Raw genomic sequence first — 21604 nt, forward strand, 5'->3', positions numbered from 1 at the left:
TAACTACTGGGTGATTTTTTAGTCCTGTTACCCAATGGTTAATGTCTGGTAATTTTTTTCTAAGAAAGGGAAATTTTGTTTTGTGACACGAAGTTGGTAGCGCTACTCAACTGGTATAGAGTGTGAGTTGATTCTCCTTGAGCTGTGTAAACTTTTGTGCTGTTTCCGTTCGTGTTACGAACAGAATGTCTTTTACCATATAACGAGTTTTCATTCTTGAACAAATTTTGCTACGATTTTGAAATCGTAAGCGAATGTGAAAGAATCATTACAAATAAAATTTGTTGGTGTTCCTCCGCCAGAAAAAATGTCAATTTCCAGGCTAGCAAACCGATTTCGAGAGACAGGTAGCGTTTGCCACAGAAAACGTAGTGGTCAACCAACCACACATTATAAATCAGATAATGAGGCGAATCAAAAACATTGTGTTAGAAAATCTTCAATCATCTACCCTGTAGCTCTGACTTTAGCACCCAGGGATTATTATGTTTTTAATTAGCAGCTTAAATCACAAAGGTTTATGATATAACAAAATACAAAATGAAATTACTGTAGGTTTAAGTAACTGGCAGCAGAATTTCTTAAAAACGGAATGAAGAAGCTAGTGAAATGCTATGAAAAGGCATGGAAGTTGGAGGTAGTTATGAAAAAAGTAGAAAATAAATGAAGTCTTTTGTGTAAGTAATAAAGTTTCTTCATATTTTTCAGTTTTATTTTTAATTCAAAATGGACCTTACTTTAAAAACATGCCTTGTACAATTAAATAAGTTCTTTTAACCATATACAACTTAAATTTTCTCATTAACAAGAAGCTGCTTTCTCTTTATTTTAAATTATTTTTTTAAAAAAGAAAATCTTTTTTTAATTTTTCAGTCAAAATTAAATGTATTTTACTTTGTTCGAGGATGATTGATTTGAGTTCCAATATTTTTTATTTTGGAATCTTGATGATTTTCTTGACTGCAGGGTATTCAGTTTTTCATTTGTATACCAATTCCAAATATTAAAATATTTATTGTAGCTGATGATGAAATTATTCACTGTTATACATATAATTTTAACTATTAAGTACTGAGATTTTGTTATTGAAAATTAATAACATAAATGCAAATTTTTAAAAATATACACAAAAAATGTTTTATATGTTGATGATATTTTGAAACATACTCATTTGAATGGTGAATTTTATTTATACAACTGACATAACTAAAAACAATGTTAAAGAAATGATTATTAATGTAGCCAAAAAAAGGGATTATTAATATATTGCCCACTGTGTTAATAAAATTTAATATTATATAAAATATTAAACATCAAAACCCAGTAGATAAGTTAAACTTACCACATTAATTCAAAATCAACAATTTTTGCTGGATTCTGCATCTTCAATTGGTATTGAATTCTATAACTACATTTAAACAACATATTCAGTTTATATGTATTGTTATAAAGATTTTTGAAATTTAATATGAACTTATAGGCAAAATAAATTTCAAAAATTTTTAAAAGAGAAAATAATTTTGACAAATTGAAAAATTATAAACTAAATATGTTTTAATGTAGTTGTAGAATTCAATAACAGCTGAAGATGCAGGATCCTGCAAAAATTGATTACATAGAATTAATTAAGTTTAACCTGATCTAATTACTGTGTTTTGGTGGTTTTCTATTTCATATAATATTATATAAATGTGTTTATATGTGTTTTTGAAGTCCTTTATACATATTTTTAGAATGAATAGTAACTTTGGGATGATCAAACTATTTCATTAACAATTAGAAGCATATCAGTGACCTTAGTTGGAATCCTAAGACTTACCAATTTATTCTTCATAAAAAGTTTTTTTTATTTTTAGAACCTAAATTCTAAATTCTTTAAGGTACTAAGGTTGGATTACTAAGGTTACAAAGGCCTGATGCTTAAGTCATCAGACTTAGTAACAAAATTTATCTACTTCATAAGAGGATTAAGAAGTGTTTACTTACACTCATCTGTAATTTTGTTCACTATATTCGAGATCTTGTCTAGCTTATGAAATCTGCTTATCTAGATCTGTGCTTATCAGTTTTTCTCAAATATTGTGCTAATTTGTGTTACGGTTGAATGGTAATTAAAACCAAACTGCTGCATGTGGTTAGGTGATTGAATGTAGTGCAATCTTTTTTTTACTTTGTAGTCAATAGTGTTATTTTTTCAGTTCATTATTATTATTTATTAGTTTATTTGTTCATACTAACTTTATACAATGTACTACTGTATAATAGTGCATTTAATTATAATTTATGTATATAAATTTATAATACATAAAAATATTTAATTTTTTTTTTAAATGTATATGAATTTTTATTGTTCCTATGGTTTAAAATGTTCAGTTTATTATAGGCTTTAATTTTTTACACGGAATGGAACTCTAATGTAAAAATTAAATTTTTAAGTAAGGATTTAATATAATTTAAAACTGGTTAGTTTTCTTTCTTGGTTATAGTTTAATTCATTATATTTAAAACGTATGATGGATATGTAATTTTTCACACCGTTATTTTATATAATATGTAGTATATTATTTATTGTGAATAGAACTAGTTAATTAAGATTGCAAAGATTTATGTACTGAAGAGGAAATAACATCTAATTCTGTTCTGTTATTTCAATAATGATTTTTACTGGTAATTACTAATGGACATTATTTTTTATATACTTTTTAAATTTCTGTTATTAAAAATATATAAAGAAAATCAATGCAATCTTCTCAGTTCATTTGAATTGAATTATACCTATCAAAACAATAATTTTTTTAAGGTAAGCGATTAATTTAATTAAAAATTAGGATTTAAAAATATTAGTTGAAATTTATGTAAGATCTTTGAATATGTAGGATAATTACGCTACAAGGAGTCTCAGAATATTTTGTAAAGTTAGTAGGTATGAAAATTATATTAAAACTTCAGGTCATGTGAATTATAATAAAAAGTTGCATCATGAAGTAGGGTCGCATATCGCACTATTACAAAAAAAATAAATTTTAACATCCAATTTAAGAGTTTCAACAAATTCTCATGCTTAAGAATAAAACTTTACTTTAAAAAATACTGAAAAGATTTTATTCCCATTAAACAATTTCTTACTTCCATAAGGAATTCACGTCGTCGGGCCTGTCCTCTTTCTTCTTTTAAGGTATATAATGGTTCACGTTCCTTCTTTGCTTGCTGAATTTGAATCAGCCTCGAAATTGGGTTTATTTCATCAATCACTGTTTCAGGTTCACTTTTTTCCTAAAAAACAAAAGACAGACATCAAAACAATTTGACAATATCGAGACAATATTTTTAATTTTATCTGTAGCAAAAGGAAGGCTTATTGCAGGTAATGTTGTCTACAGTAAAAAAAAAAGGAGCTAATACCAAGGCTCAATAAACAAGCCAATAAATTAAGAGTAATGATCAGGGAAAGCTCATTCCTCTCCCTTTATATACATAAAAAAACAAAAAGAATACAAAATCCAAATATACAAATAAAAAACTTTTCAATTAACTGATGTGTAAAGTTGCTCTGAATTCAATTGAAAATCGTTCATGTATTAGAACAGTCAAAATCTGTTGGCTCATCTTACCAACTGTTTTATGACAAATTATTATATGGTTTTCATACAAAAACATGGACCTAATTCATTTAATTAAATAAATTTATATATATGTATATATAAATATATAGAGAGACCACATCAGATTATATGCATTTGCATATTAAGCCTATTCTCACCGGTTGTTGCATATTTTCCTTAAAATCTAGTGATTAAGCATATTTTCGCTATATTTTTCAGTAGGGTACCTAGTAAATAAATGAAATCTTACTTGTAGCCAGCCAAATCTATTAGCTGCACAGCTCATTAAGCACACTTAGCAGCCACACGTCTATGGTTTTGGTAGGATAATATTATTGTGAAGCCAAATAACACACGCGAGATAAAGACAGACGATACAGTTCTGCATCACGCATGCCTACTGGAGCACTCCTCCCACTAGGCAATTAAATTACGAAGTTACTGTGAACACGCTCATTGTATTAGTTTAGTTTTTTATTTATTTGAGTAAAGTTTATTGTGTACCATGCCTCCTGAAAAGAAAAGGGCCTCTTCATAGACAGCTGACTATCCTGGAACATTTACATACGACAGAAATGTTTTATATTGTCGAGTTTGCGAGCAAAATATTTCATGCACAAAAAGTTTCAAATAAACCAGCATGTCAAGACAAGTCTTCATATCGCAGGATTGCAAAAGAAAGGCCCACTCCACAAAAAAAATTTACAACAGCGGCAAATAGCAGTGATTTCACTTTCAAAGGTAAATAAAAAAATTACTTTAGCATGGATTTATGAGATGCATTCCTTACAAGTAATACTCCTCTTCACAAACTTACAAATCCTACCTTCAAACATTTTCTGTGAAAATACTGATTGAATCAAAATATACCAGATGAATCAACATTGCATAAAGATTACATATCAACAATTTACCTACATGTTCTGGAAGAACTCAACTCACGGATAGCATTATTTGGATTTCAGCCGAAAAACTACCAATAATTGAGGCCATTACAATGCGAATTTAATTGTCGGTGCATTAAAACTAGAACCTTCTTCTTCCTATCTGGTGGCCTACAAACACCTTGAAAAGACAATCATTCTACGATTGCCTGATTTGCAAATGAGCGTATTAAAAAGATACTTCCTGAATCTTCTGCAGATGAAAATGTTTATATTTCTCTCAGATGTTGCTCCCTACATGATCAAGGCAGCCAAAGCCCTCCAGGTATTTTATCCCAATTTGATTAATGTAACGTGCTTTGCTCACGGAGTACATCGATTTGCTGAAGAAGTATGATCCATGTTTGGGAATGTAAATAAACCAATTTCATCAAAAAATAAAAAGCTTCTTAAGGCACCTGCTCGCATTAAAGCCTATAAAGAAAAACTCCCAAATGTGCCTTTACCTCCCGAACCAGTGGTAACTCAATGGGGAACGTGAACTGAAGCTGTACTGTTTTACAAAGAACATTTCGAGGCCATCAAAGGTGTAGTAAATGACTTTAATAGTGCAGAGGCTATGGCAGTTTGTCCATGGAAGCATTTAATGATTCTAGTATAAAAAAAACAGCTGTGGTTAGCACTCATTTTTCCTACATACCTGCGAGTTTTAAAAAGCTTGATGTTTGGTGTTGACAAATCTATTCAATTAATGAATAAAATCTGCCAAATGAGCTTCGCATTGTCAGAGTTATTCTCATGTAAAATTAAAGGAAAAATTTGAAAACATTGTGAACAGTAATCCAGGCTTTGAACCTTTGTGTAAAATTGATAGTTTTATTAATGGGACGGCTGAACTTCCAGAAACAATAAGTGCTAATATAGCACCCAAATTCAAATACTGCCCAGTTACCTCAGTGGATGTGAAATGATTCTTTTCCACCTTATAAAGATATTTTGAGTGATTGAAGGCACAATCTTACTACCGAACATTTGGAACAGTACCTGATTGTTTACGTTTACAAAAGTAACAAAATGTTAAATAATTGTTAATTATCAAATTTATCGATGTTATTCAACTACTTACTAATTGTATGCTGATTTTAAAATAAAAAAATTACTATTACTATTAAGATTACTATTTTTTTAATTATTTATAGTTGCATATTTTAAGCATTCTTCATGCATATTTCAAGCATTTTATGTTTTATATAATCTAGTCTCTATATATAAGACCCATCGGGTTGGTCTAGTGGTGAACGCGACCAAATCAGCTGATTTGGAAGTCAAGAGTTCCAACGTTCAAGTCCTAGTAAAGCCAGTTATTTTTACACGGATTTGAATACTAGATCGTGGATACCGGTGTTCTTTGGTGGTTGGGTTTCAATTAACCACACATCTCAGGAATGGTCGAACTGAAAATGTACAAGACTACACTTCATTTACACTCATACATATCATCCTCATTCATCTTCTGAAGAATTATCTAAACGGTAGTTACCGGAGGCTTAACAGGAAAAGAGAGAGTCTCTATATATAAAGCATTTAAAGTAAAGTTACATAAATGTGGTAGAGACAACCGGGAACTGATATAAACAATGATCATTACTCTGTTTAATTATTTTCTAAACCTTCACTGACACTAAAAGTAACTAAATACTATTCTGTTCTAATTTTCTTATGCATCTATGAGAAAACATTTAATAAACTCACAGAATATGCTATTTTGTAAGCACACATGAAATATGTCTATAAAGCTGGTTAACCATTAAAAAGATGCTTCAGAGGATGAGATGAATGACAATTTTTGTAGCGAGTATTTTTATACCCTGGCATAAGAAATCAGCCATTTGGAACTTAAGACAGTTCACAATGCCTCAAGACAACATTGTAAGAGCAAAGCCAAATCTTTAAGTAAAAAAATTCATGGACATCATTAGGCATGATATCTGTGTTGTAAGGTGATCAAAAAGTAATACTGTTGAATGTTCTGAACAGTGTATAGAAGCAAGTTATGAATAAGAAGTTAAGTCCTGATGTCAGTATCAAGTATGGCCGGTTCTGAAATGCACACCACCCTTCCAGTATCATTCTTAAATTTCTGAATCACAAAATTTATAAAAAGAACATCTTTCGGTCTTAAAAATAACAGTACCCACGATCTTCCATTCAGAATAGTTTCCTTGAATTTTATGTTTCTAGTAAACTGGAATGATGTCACTGCAAAGACTGATTTGGTTAACACTGAAACAAGAAATCTTATTTCATTCATAAAATGAGGAGAAATAAATTTCCCTCTCTCTCATAGTGATCAGAATTTTGTCATCCTCTGATTATTGTGTACGTCAGATGAAATTTTAGATTCATAATTTACCTAGATTTCAATAACAATTTCACATATTAGGACCCCCTCAACCCACTGGGTTGGTATAGTGGTGAACTTATCTTTGCAAATCAGCATGTCAAAGAGTTCTAAAGTTCAAATTCTAGTAAAGGCAGTTACTTTTATATGGATTTGAATACTAGATTGTGGATACCGATGTTCTTTGGTGGTTGACCTTCAATTAACCACACACCTTAGGAATGGTCGACCTCAGAATTTAAAAGACTACACTTCATTCACATTCATACAAATCATCCTCATTCAACCTCTGAAGTAATACCTTATGGTGATTGGTCTCCTCTTAATCCTATTCTATTATGAAAAATTGTGTGTGTAGTTAAGTCACTAAACATTTCCAAATTTCTTTTTTCACTTGTTTACTACAGACCTATAAATCTTTGTAGTTTCAATGTTTTCTTTCTAGTTCTATAATTTCAGTAGTATAACATCTTTGCAAAGAGAAATCAAAGTCAGAGACCGAACTTCACATCCATCAGGAATTTTTATTTTTGCAATCTCCATCATCACTGATGGAGATTTTGCAATCACGGGCAAGTTTTTAGCTACCATAATGAAATGGTTGTACATACTTTACATAGACAACCCTATTCACAGTTGTGATCAATCTTTACAATAACTAGCTATGTTTTTTATCTTCTGACACAATTTGAAACAAAAACTGACTCATTAAATTAGCAATAAAAAAATTAATATTTTCTATAAATCACTTTAAATGAATAAAAAAGTAAAAGAATAGTAAATATAAAACAACAAACCTGGGCTGTATTTGTATTTGTAACTTTAATTAAATTTCTTGATTTTTTTTTTGATGCATTGGGTTTTCGTTTCAGCCGAGACAGTGTTCCAGTACACCCTGATGCAGTAATAACTGTTGTAGGTGGAAGAGATCGTAATTCTTCCAGCATTTTTTCAGCTGCTCGTTTTTTGGAAATCTGAAATTAATTTTTAAGTAATGAAATCACTATCATGTAATCACCAAGTGATAAGAAATTTAAATTCTAATTCCAAGGCTGCTACACAATGAGGTTAATTAACAATTATATTGAAAATTTACAGAAACCATAATGTCAATCTCTTAGTAAACAATGTACTCAGAAAATGAGGAAATTTTACTTCCTGTTATCTAAAATCTTACATGGTAATTTTAACTAATTTTGGGTGCCAAATTAAAAAATGCTATCAGAATTGCTGTACCTTGTTTTTAGAAAAAAGCATACTATTAGCTACCAACATTGCGTATAAACACAAGTAAAATCAATAGTCTTATAGAATTAAATGTATATTTGTATTGATTAAAATACAGATCAATTAAAGTACATTAATAAAATGTTTAAGTAATAATTTTTACAGCCTAATCTACAGAAAATTCTATTTTTACTTGTTAAATGTTATGACGAATTTTCTCATTTGAAAGGCTTAGATCTGTTTCTCTAAATAAATACTAAAAATTGTTAAGAAGTGCAACGGTTAGAGAATACATTCACGTTATTCAAATTTTCTTAAGTAAATTGAGGATGTTCATTTCTGAGTCTGTTATCAAGGATGTTCAGTCAATTCCTTAAAACCAGAAATAAAGTGTTTGCATTTCTTTACACTAAGCTACTGCTAAATGTTAATAAATTGAAACCATATTGTCTAGTAACTGTACAACAACTTAAGTGAAAAACAAACCAAAATGCCTTACTTATTGCAACTGTCTTCTCAAAAACACTGTCAATGGACAGAATGACCCCAAGCTGTATTTTATGTCAGAGGAGGCATGGTTTCATTTATCCAGGCATATTAATTCACACAACAGTTATTGAATGACTGAAAATCCTCACCAAGCAATGTTTTGCTTAAGGTTATTTTCAACATGATCTATCGGGCATAAATATGCAATGAGTGCAGGGTGCTCACTTTAAACTTTTTTTTGTAAAAATATGATAAATATGTAGTAAACATTTTCTAATGTAAACAGAACTTAATTTAATTAATGTGTTCATTTTTTCATTTCATTCATAAAATGTTACATGTCGCAACTGCATTTAATTATTTTAGTTCTGCAATTTATACAAAAGTATAAGAAAAAGATTTGCAACAATGGCTTTAACTATTTAAAGCCATTGTTTTACTTTTTGCAGAGGATTATCCATAAATAGCAAAATATATTTTAACAAAATTTGCAAATGAACTTATTTTAGCTAAGTGCAATTGGGTGATTAAAGTCATGGCAATGTCAACTATTTATTTACTTGAAATAATTTCCAGTCGGTCAAAAATTAAAAGGAGATAAAAGCCCAAATTACAACACATTTAAGAGAAAGTTTATACTTATTATGAATTGTGTGAATGAGAGTAGATTTCAGTAAACGTGAGAAATAATTATTATACTAAGAAGTAGAAGCAAAGAAAGATACTTCTCAAATGTGGGCAAAAGGGAGAGTGGAAAAATTAATAAATAAAAAATAACAGAAATAATTAAGGGGGATAAATGAGAATAGAAGCCTGATCATAAATGTTATAAGAAAGGCAGATGACTTGGGATGTGTTGTCAAAAATTAACTATAATACTGCTAAAAAAAACAGTAGAATCACAGAGAAGTAAGGACTAAAATATGTAAAAATTATAATGATCTAAAGAAAAACAGGGCTGCCACGAAATTCTAAACTTCAGCTGGAAATAGAACTGAATGGAGACAAACATGGTGTGTGAAACTGCCTTAAAGCAGGTAACCTAATAATGAAGACTTTTTTAATTCTGTAATCTTTGTTAATGATAATGATAGTAATATCAAATCTGAAGAAGTATTCTACTCCATAAGTGGTAGAAAAAGAAGGGCAGTAATAGGGTAAATGAATTGAAATTATTTATTTCATAAAAATTATTTTTTTAATAATTTTTGGGTAGAGTCATATGAGGTAATTAATGAAGATTGAAAACTAAATTTTCATCATAGAATGCTAAAAATTCAGTATTCTATGATAACTTCATATCTCATACAAAACTGTATAATTATAAATTATTATACATATTTGTTCAGTATGTTGTGTGGTTGGATATCATCTTCATAAATGGTCAAATGCTTTCAATAAAATTCAGAATGAACTTAAATATTTAGACCAGCTGCCACCTTTTCAAGTAAAATAGGTTTTTTGGCATTTACTAGCTGCACTATTTATAAAAAAAAAAGTGAAAGGGCCTATACATCAACTAAATGTTTTTTTAAGAAATACTAAATTTTTTTTAATTTTTATGGGGGCACGAATCATCTAGCAGAAAAACTTGTTGAGAATTTCATATTGAACAGAGAAATGGGAAGGGAGGGATTTCACACAATCTTTGAAGTTTTATGACATAGACACGCGCGCGCACACACACACACGATTAAAACAAAAGTTTTAAATACTTTCATATGACACCTTACAAAATGTCAAACATGGCCTCCATACCTGATGTTGAAAGATAATTTAATCAAATAGGATGCACTTTTAATAACAAATTTCATAGAACAAGAAACAATTTGAATAACTTTTCATATATCATTTTCTAATGTACAGCTAAATCAAACTCTTTAGTAAAATATTTAATTCAACCAAATCACACTTAGAAAAAAAATTGTTTCCTGGACTTTTAAGTGAAAATGGTAAAGGGGCTTTTAATAAACGTAAAAAAAAAATAAATGCATGAGCAGAGGTGGTAGAGGGTTGAAAATGGTATAAGTGTGATTTTCACCTAAATTTGATGTCAAAAAAAGTATCCAATACAAAAGTTGTAATCTTGAAAAACTCTACAACTTTTTTAGAGGTCATTTTTTAACATAACCTCTCAAACCTCCAGAAAAAAATGTGAAAAATCTTTTCCTTTTTTGTTTTTTTTTTATTTTCGCAAAAATAATTTAATTTTAACTTTGTGAAAGTATACGTTTCTGTGTCTTAAATGACCACAAATATTTGTGGATAAAAAATCAAGAAGTTTCAGAGATATTCATTTTTTCCGGTCCAAAACACTTAAAAAAAAAAATTCTTCTTAGAAAAATCATCGTACAGAGTTCTACAGGTGCTCATTTTTTGGTTTTGACATATACTTTTTGGTAAAATAAAAAAAATGACTTGCAACAATGTTTTTTAAATAATTGTTGATTTTTTTTTTTTTTTTTTTTTTTTTTGTCTTCAGTCATTTGACTGGTTTGATGCAGCTCTCCAAGATTCCCTATCTAGTGCTAGTCGTTTCATTTCAGTATACCCTCTACATCCTACATCCCCAACAATTTGTTTTACATACTCCAAACGTGGCCTGCCTACACAATTTTTCCCTTCTACCTGTCCTTCCAATATTAAAGCGACTATTCCAGGATGCCTTAGTATGTGGCCTATGAGTCTGTCTCTTCTTTTAACTATATTTTTCCAAATGCTACTTTCTTCATCTATTTGCCGCAATACCTCTTCATTTGTCACTTTATCCACCCATCTGATTTTTAACATTCTCCTATAGCACCACATTTCAAAAGCTTCTAATCTTTTCTTCTCAGATACTCCGATTGTCCAAGTTTCACTTCCATATAAAGCGACACTCCAAACATACACTTTCAAAAATCTTTTCCTGACATTTAAATTCATATTTGATGTAAACAAATTATATTTCTTACTGAAGGCTCGTTTAGCTTGTGCTATTCGGCATTTTATATCGCTCCTGCTTCGTCCATCTTTAGTAATTTTACTTCCAAAATAACAAAATTCTTCTACCTCCATAATTTTTTCTCCTCCTATTTTCACATTCAGTGGTCCATCTTTGTTATTTCTACTACATTTCATTACTTTTGTTTTGTTCTTGTTTATTTTCATGCGATAGTTTTTGCGTAGGACTTCATCTATGCCGTTCATTGTTTCTTCTAAATCCTTTTTACTCTCGGCTAGAATTACTATATCATCAGCAAATCGTAGCATCTTTATCTTTTCACCTTGTACTGTTACTCCGAATCTAAATTGTTCTTTAACATCATTAACTGCTAGTTCCATGTAAAGATTAAAAAGTAACGGCGATAGGGAACATCCTTGTCGGACTCCCTTTCTTATTAGGGCTTCTTTCTTATGTTCTTCAATTGTTATTGTTGCTGTTTGGTTCCTGTACATGTTAGCAATTGTTCTTCTATCTCTGTATTTGAACCCTAATTTTTTTTAAATGCTGAACATTTTATTCCAGTCTACGTTATCGAAAGCCTTTTCTAGGTCTATAAACGCCAAGTATGTTGGTTTGTTTTTCTTTAATCTTCCTTCTACTATTAATCTGAGGCCTAAAATTGCTTCCCTTGTCCCTATACTTTTCCTGAAACCAAATTGGTCTTCTCCTAACACTTCTTCCACTCTCCTCTCAATTCTTCTGTATAAAATTCTAGTTAAGATTTTTGATGCATGACTAGTTAAACTAATTGTTCTGTATTCTTCACATTTATCTGCCCCTGCTTTCTTTGGTATCATAACTATAACACTTTTTTTGAAGTCTGATGGAAATTCCCCATTTTCATAAATATTACACACCAGTTTGTATAATCTATCAATCGCTTCCTCACCTGCACTGCGCAGTAATTCTACAGGTATTCCGTCTATTCCAGGAGCCTTTCTGCCATTTAAATCTTTTAATGCTCTCTTAAATTCAGATCTCAGTATTGTTTCTCCCATTTCATCCTCCCCAACTTCCTCTTCTTCCTCTATAACACCATTTTCTAATTCATTTTCTCCGTATAACTCTTCAATATATTCCACCCATCTATCGACTTTACCTTTCGTATTATATATTGGTGTACCATCTTTGTTTAACACATTATTAGATTTTAATTTATGTACCCCAAAATTTTCCTTAACTTTCCTGTATGCTCCGTCTATTTTACCAATGTTCATTTCTCTTTCCACTTCTGAACACTTTTCTTTAATCCATTCTTCTTTCGCCAGTTTGCACTTCCTGTTTATAGCATTTCTTAATTGCCGATAGTTCCTTTTACTTTCTTCATCACTAGCATTCTTATATTTTCTACGTTCATCCATCAGCTGCAATATATCGTCTGAAACCCAAGGTTTTCTACCAGTTCTCTTTATTCCGCCTAAGTTTGCTTCTGCTGATTTAAGAATACCTTTTTAACATTCTCCCATTCTTCTTCTACATTTTCTACCTTATCTTTTTTACTCAGACCTCTTGCGATGTCCTCCTCAAAAATCTTCTTTACCTCCTCTTCCTCAAGCTTCTCTAAATTCCACCGATTCATCTGACACCTTTTCTTCAGGTTTTTAAACCCCAATCTACATTTCATTATCACCAAATTATGGTCGCTATCAATGTCTGCTCCAGGGTAAGTTTTGCAGTCAACGAGTTGATTTCTAAATCTTGCTTAACCATGATATAATCTATCTGATACCTTGCAGTATCGCCTGGCTTTTTCCAAGTGTATATTCTTCTATTATGATTTTTAAATTGGGTGTTGGCAATTACTAAATTATACTTCGTGCAAAACTCTATAAGTCGGTCCCCTCTTTCATTCCTTTTGCCCAGCCCGTATTCACCCACTATATTTCCTTCCTTGCCTTTTCCAACGCTTGCATTCCAATCTCCAACTATTATTAAATTTTCATCTCCTTTTACGTGTTTAATTGCTTCATCAATCTCTTCGTATACACACTCTACCTCATCATCATCATGGGCGCTTGTAGGCATATAGACGTTAACAATCGTTGTCGGTTAGGTTTTGATTTTATCCTTATTACAATGATTCTATCGCTATGCGTTTTGAAATACTCCACTCTCCTCCCTATCTTCTTGTTCATCATGAAACCTACTCCTGCCTGCCCATTATTTGACGCTGAGTTAATTACTCTAAAATCACCTGACCAAAAGTCGCCTTCCTCTTCCCACCGAACCTCACTAATTCCTACTATATCCACATTTGTCCTACCCATTTCCTTTTTTAAATTTTCTAGCCTCCAACCTTTTTTAAGCTTCTAACATTCCACGCTCCGACTCGTAGAATGTTATTTTTTAATTTTCTGGTGACCCCTTCCTTAGTAGTCCCCACCCGGAGATCCGAACGGGGGACTATTTTACCTCCGGAATATTTTACCAAGGAAGGCGCCTCCATTATTGCTATGTGAAAATGCAGAGAGCCACATTTTCTTGGAAAAAAAGCAGCTGTAGTTTTCCATTGCTTTCAGCTGCGCAGTACTCAGAGGACTGAGTGATGTTGATACGGCCGTTTAAGTCGTCCTGACTCACGCCCCTAACAACTACTGAAAGAGCTGCTGCCCTCTTTCAGGAATCATTCCTTAGTCTGGCTCTCAACAGATACCTCTCCGATATGGTTCCACTTTCGGTCCAGCTACTCTGTATCCCTGAGCACTCAAGCCCCCTCACCAACGGCAAGGTCTCATGATTCATAGAGGAGGAATTGTTGATAATTTGTTTAAATTTTTTAAAAATTCAAAAACTGATTACACCATTCAATTGTACAGAAAAAAATACAAAAGAAACTGTTTCATTGTTAGACCTGAAACTTTTTTTTGTACAGTATTGCTATAAACATCTAAGTTGAATAATTTTGTGTGCCAAAGGATCTAAACAAGAGAGGCAAGTGGGCATGCAGCTCCGTTCCCGCTATCACTTACAGAAAACAACTTCAGAAAAAACGTTAAATCACAACTGTTTCATCAGTTGTGATTTAGTAATGAAGCTTTACCAACTAGCCGAAAATGTAGTACATGTTATTGATGGTGGATTTCTGTTACACAAAGATGCTTGGCTTAAAAATACCATTGAAGTGATGATCACCAGAAAATATTTGTCTTTTGTACACAATCATTATGCAGACAATAGCTGTATAGTATTTGATGGTTGTCCGGACAATGAGGCTGGTAATGAAAACTCAACTGCATCTTCAACAAAAATAACCAAGTGCTTAAGGCGAAAAAATTTGAGTGTTCCTTTTTTTTTAATATTGAACCGCACAAAAAAATGACATTTTTATAAATGATAAAAATAAGAATGAATTAATAAGAGTTGTCAGCATTTAGATTTGAAGGATATACAATTAAACAAGCAGAAGTTTCATTAATTATTAATACAGCAATAGAAATCGCCGAAAAATGTAAGGTTATAAATGCAGCAACAGGAGTCACCGAATATAAAAAAAAGCTGTGGTTATTGGCCAAGATATTGAACTTCTGGTTCTATTAAATCAATTAAATTTGACTAATGCAACAATTTACTTTCTCAAGCCAGGTACAGGCAATGTAAGTGACTAAACATATTTGTCAAACAGTTTTAAGTAAGAAGATTATCTTTCTATTGTTGTTTTTTTGCATTGCTTAATTGTCTGTGACACATCTGCTTTTGCAGGCAAAGGAAAAGAAACAACATTGAATTCACTGATTAAAACTCCTGAGTTGACAGAGTTGAAAAGCCTTTTTATCAGCCTAACTCAGTGCCAAAAGTCATTGCTCGAAATAGTTGTAAATTATTTCATCTATTTACAAATGAAAAATTATCTCTGGATGATTTGAGATTTCAGTAATACAAAGTATTAACTGCAAAATCTTTTAAATTAGAAAAATTATCACCAACTGTTGGGGCAGCTACAACACTACTGTGTCTACAACACTCCTGTAGAGCATACTTTCAACTTCAAATGTGGCTTGGAAACAAAATAACTTTTACTAAGTGGGGCCGGAAAAGAGTAATTGTGAACAAATACTCGCCTCGCTTTACAGACGTCTCAATCATGCCTGAAAAAACAAATTTATTAAAATTGAAAATTTATTAAAAACAATCTCTTGCAGCTGCAAAACCAGTTGTGAAGGTAATAGATTTGGCTGTCAAAAACATGGACTGCGATGTACAGATTTATTACAAAATGTCATGGTTCGAACAATTGTTCAAACACTGACAAAATTTTGGAAGATTTCAGTGATTCTGAAGACAATTCACATGAAATTGATCAGCCAAGTCTTTGCTTGAAACCAGAAAATCAATTACCCAAGGAATTTAGTGATATTGAAGAAACCTTTGATGATCAGGAAGAAACCCAGTCTAATGAAGGATCAGATGATGATGAACAAATTAAAAAGTTGCTAAAAAGACCAAGATTGGCCTAGTATTATTTAATTGTAAATATTTATTGTAAAAATTTTGAAAAATATAATAATAATTTTGAAGACAAAAATTGGAATTTTAAATAATTTAATCAAAAAATCACTTGTACATCTACAAATTCATCAAAATAAAAAATAAAAAAAAAGAGTGCACTAATCGATTATATAACAAACAAATTAAAGATATTTTTTTATTTATCTGAAGCTTCATTATCCGAACTGAATGTATATAACAATACTGCACGAAAATAAAGTCTCAGGTCAAAGAATAAAAAACATATTCTTTTGTATTTTTCTGTACAATTGAGTGGTGTAATAAGTTTTTGATTTTTTTAAAAATTTAAACAAATTATCAACAATTACTGAAAAATTCATTGTTGCAAGTCATTTTTTTTTGCATTTTTAAACATGTTTTTGAATTGTTATTATAGATTTTTTTTTATTTTATCAAAAAGTATGTCAAAACAAAAAAAAAAGAGCACCAGCAGAACTCTAGATGATTTTTCTAAGTAGAATTTTTTTTTTTTTTAAGTTTTTTGGACCGGAAAAAATGAATATCTCTGAAACTTCTTGATTTCTTTATCTACAAAAATTTGTGGTTATTTATGACATAGAAAGGTATACTTTCACCAAGTTTCGTCAAAATTAAATTACTTTTGCGGAAATAAAAAATAAAAAACCAAAATAAAGATTTTTCACATTTTTCTCAGAAATTTTGAGGTTATGTTAAAAAGTGATCTCTACAAAAGTTGTAGATTTTTTTCATGATCTACAACTTTTGTATTGGATATTTTTTTTTTCTACGTCTATTTTTACTAGAAATCACAATAATACAATTTTCCATCCCTTTTCAACCCTACACCACCACTGCTCAACATCTATTTTTTTTACGTTAATTATAAGCCCCTTTACCATTTCCTTTTATAAAAGTTCAGGTAACAATTTTTTTCCTCTCTAAATGAGTTATATCGATCAGTCTAATATAAGAATAAAAACACTTCAGTATTCTGACTATTTTATTTGTTCACAATGTGGTAGTCAATATCTCATGATAGTATAATTTTCCATTCTACATAAAATGACACAATAATTTTACATCTCTTCAAAATATAAGAAAACAAGAAATTTAAAGAAAAAAAATTAATAGAAATTTTATAATTACATTTCATACAGTGTAAGAAAAGGCATTTCAAAGGATAGGTAACATAAGTCAAAATTGTACTTAAAATAAACATGCAGTTAAAATTATATTAGAATGTAACTTTTAATTAAAAGAAGAACATAAAGAGAATTTCAAACATCTAAAAGTTGAAAAACAAATTTTAGTTACCAACAGTAACTAAAATTTGTTTTATTACAAAATTAGAATTCTAAAAATTATTTTACTTATCTCTAAGAGGTGGGCATGCAGTTACAGAGTTTTTCACAATTTGTGTTTTTAAAATCGAGCATAATATTAAACTTGACTGAAAATCATAAACAATGGTGGACTTTTGAACATTGTTGAGGTGTAACGTTTATTACGATTTTATTGACCACTTAAGCTCAATGAGACAATTTCTTAACGAACAATGTTTATTCTTCACAATTTGAAATTCTCTTTTGAGATACTATTAAAATTCCTTTCATTTACTGTAGTAGACAGCTAATAAATTTTTTTTAAAATGCTTTTTATAACATTTTAAGAGTTTCTGTAACAGTCTTCTGTAATTTTGAAGAAAACTGCTGTGCTTTACACAAAAGCAGTCTTCATATCTTTTTCTCCAAATTAACTACCAACACAAATACTCAATTATTTTCAAGTTAAATATTCAACTTCAATTAGATTGGTAGAACGCAAACTAAGAACAAACAGCCAAGAAATAAATGATGTATTAATTCTAAACACAGTGATGCTTGACACTGTTTAACTATGCAGAGTAGAAAATAAAATTAAAATTAGTGTTACTCCAATGGATTTCTTTTGGACTGACTTGTACACAGATGATTTATCACATATTTGATAGATGATTTGAGATATTATTTTATTGAAATTTATCTTTTTAAGATTCATATTACTCCTTTGTACTATTAAAATATTTTCAATCCTACTTACATAAACCACCTAGTACAGACAATTGAGGTAAGACCTACCCTTACCTTAATTTTATTAAATTGCATATTAAAACAAAATCTTAAAAAGTATACTTTTAGTATTTTGTCGTTATCAGTAAGTAAAACCATGCACATGGTGTAATGTTTGTTACAGTATTCGAACATGAGCACTAAATGAGTACTGTATCACAACCATTACACAATGTGCATGGTTTTATTTTAGCGACAAAGTATATTAACTTTTTTATTTTAATGTGCAATTTAATAAAATGAATTCAATGACTGACGATGCAGAATCCTGCAAAAGTACTGTTATGATAAAATTAAGGTCTTATCTCAATAGTCTGTATTAAGTGATTTATGTTAAAATTTAAAATATGATTCACGATATATTAAAAACATTTAATAAATCTCTAACCACAAAATAATTTTGAATTTACGTACTACCAATTAAATATTTTGGTGATATAACTTTATACCTCACAAAGAAACTGACAATTTGCATGATAGTTAAGAAAAATTTAATTGTTTTTAATGCTAAAAAGTCGAAACACAAAATAGTAGATGTAGTCAAAACAAATGAATGAAACTTACTTTTTTCCCATTTCCTTCACCAGTGGTTTCAAATGAATCTCCAACTCTACATCGAGTAACAAAGGTCCTCATATGTGGAGGGCCTTTCTCATTAACAACTTCAAAACTAACTGTAAGGTTACGTTTTAAAGCCACTTCGTGTACCAGGGAGATTGGTGATTTAAGATCAGAAGATGTTTCTAAATCTGCACCTATAAAAATAAGCATTCTGAAGGTGATAAATGTAAAACATATAATTATTAACACAAGCTTCTAATAATAAAATTAACAACCAAGTTGTATTCAAAACATAACAACACATAGCAACAAAAATATTAGCACTATATACTAACAAACAAAGCTATCTATAAAGCAAATTTCTGTTGCCATACTTCATAGCAGTAACTTCTTTTATAGCATTATTAAGTTTCAATATATAACAATAATTAAATGCCTGCCAGTAAGTAAGTTTGAATAAAAATGATGATAGTTTTTTATTTTTATGAAAAATGATTATATTTTCTCTTCGATATACTTAAAAAAGTAATTTGAAGAAGTCTGGTCTTGCAGCTGATGCAGAGATGCAAGGAACCAGAGATAGCATCTTCCTAGAACTTTAAGGTACAGTTAAAACTTAACATTCATTAACACTGAGACTGACGACCACTGCTACACTTCAAGAATGACTCTGGTACTAGGAAGGGTAGCCCAGTAACAATTTAAGTCAGATACTGATGTCATGTACAGATTCTAAGTGAGCAATCATACAACTTCCAAGTTATGGTACTGGTCGGGAAAACGAGCCACCTAAAATGAGATCAGATCCTAAATAATATTATACTTAATTAATTCAATTACATTAGAAGCAATATGTTAGAACATGAGAATAATGGAATACAATTTGACTAGAGCCAACTAATTTTACAACTAAAAATAGTTTTTCATAATAAGTTGGTCACTACAATAATTTTAATTATTTTAAAAGTAAGAGCACTCAGGAACAGATTTATGCTGTTGTGTGGCAAAAAAAATTATTTGAATAAAAACCAAAGTAGAATTATTTTTTATATATACAGCCATGCTTGTACCATATTACAGAAGATCCTGGGTCAAATTTTTAATTTTCAGTTGCTATTTTATTTCTTTTTTTACCTCACACATATTTCATTACATTAAGTTTATCTTTACAGCTCTATGGCCTTTAAGAATTCTCTGCTATGTTGCAAATGTAATCAAAAATACTGAATAAAACAATATTACAACTGGCATGAGCGGTAGCATCTCGGCATTTCATCCAGAGGTCTTTGGCTCAAATCCCAGTCGGGCATGGAATTTTTCATACTCTTCATTTCCATATCCCACACACAAGCTTCAAGCTTATGTGGTGATATCATCAAGCAAAAAGAAAGAAAAAGGAAAGAATTATAATATGACATATATAGTAATCATACAATAAAAATAAAAAATCTACCAATGTTGGAAGTAGAGCATAAACTATAACGTGAGTAATGCAGATGCTTTGTGTCTCTTTTTTTCTTTTGATAGTGCATTATAACTGATAGTTGGTTTCTGTGAGAATAATACATGTTTTAGATTTTATTTTTTTGCACTCTATATATATTTGGTTTGTTGCATTTCATGCAAATTATTTGGTTACATTCTTGAATATTAGGCTGTCTAATGTCAACCCACCGGGTTGGTCTAGTGGTTAACGCGTCTTCCCAAATCAGCTGATTTGGAAGTCGAGAGTTACAGCGTTCAAGTCCTAGTAAAGTCAGTTATTTTTACACGGATTTGAATACTAGATCGTGGATACCGGTGTTCTTTGGTGGTTGGGTTTCAATTAACCACACATCTCAGGAATGGTCGAACTGAGAATGTACAAGACTACACTTCATTTACACTCATACATATCATCCTCATTCATCCTCTGAAGAATTATCTAAACGGTAGTTACCGGAGGCTAAACAGGAAAAAGAAAGGCTGTCTAACGTCAAAACAAAACATGAAGTTGTCATTGGCTTTCAAAGCCTATCATTTACTTGGTTTTGAACAGTCAAGAAATATTTGCTGTTTAGTGAACATACAGTCTAGCTGTTTCAAGGGGTAGTTGTTTTTTTTTTTTTTTTTTTTTTTATCTTGGTTGCTCTACTGTTTTCCTGTTATCTACATTTTGAGGTAATGTCTACCATGTATGTGACATGCAATTTTAACTGCAGGGATAGTAAATCAAAATTTGTCAATTGTGATAGCTGTCATATCATATGCTGTTTCACATAGAATGCACTAAATTAACAACTACTGACAAGTGAGATGTCTTGATTGAAGAAGAGAACTTTACAATTTTTTTGTGATGATTGTCAGCAAAGATCTTAAAATTTTACCACAACTTAAAGGGCAATTAAATGATATTTCTGTTGAAATCAAATTAATAAATTTATTGATGAACAAATATCATCAACTTCAATTAATAATTTTATAGATCATTTGAGAATTATTAAAGAGATTAATGATTGTAATTCATGCAAAAATAACATAATTCCATTTAACATAAAAGAATAAAACTCTAAAAATTTATTCAAAAATAGATTATATAATTTTAATGCAATTATGAAAAATTTTAATAAAATTTGTGTATATTTTTCCTGGCCACACAAGGAAGTGTTGTTATCAGCACCCTGACTCAATATTACTATAGTAAGCAATTAAAAATTAAACAGATGTAAAATACCTATTCTGTAAGCTAAAAGTGAAATAAAATCACAATAAAAAACAATATAAAAAATGTAACTTAAAACTACAAAACTGCCATCTGGCAAATATGGACAAAACACATTATAATAATAATAATCAAATATCTGAGTACAGATGCACAGCCATTGGATAACACCATATTT

The 21604-nt window shown here is 30.3% G+C and overlaps 1 protein-coding gene across 10 annotated transcripts in view; it reads right to left on the reverse strand.

Moving 5' to 3' along the window:
- The window catches only part of stau (double-stranded RNA-binding protein Staufen), a 193947-nt gene that overhangs the window by 50715 nt on the left and 121628 nt on the right, over positions 1-21604 (reverse strand). For all 10 annotated transcript variants that reach the window (XM_075377453.1, XM_075377462.1, XM_075377503.1 and 7 more), the window contains 3 exons: positions 18729-18919; positions 7685-7861; positions 3127-3273 (listed from right to left, as the gene is read on the reverse strand). In XM_075377453.1, the coding sequence (XP_075233568.1) occupies positions 3127-3273; positions 7685-7861; positions 18729-18919 (515 nt within the window). The remainder of the gene's footprint in view (positions 1-3126; positions 3274-7684; positions 7862-18728; positions 18920-21604) is intronic.

The sequence above is a fragment of the Lycorma delicatula genome, chromosome 1 (genome assembly GCF_047948215.1).
Source record: "Lycorma delicatula isolate Av1 chromosome 1, ASM4794821v1, whole genome shotgun sequence".
Classification (NCBI taxonomy): Eukaryota; Metazoa; Arthropoda; class Insecta; order Hemiptera; family Fulgoridae; genus Lycorma; species Lycorma delicatula.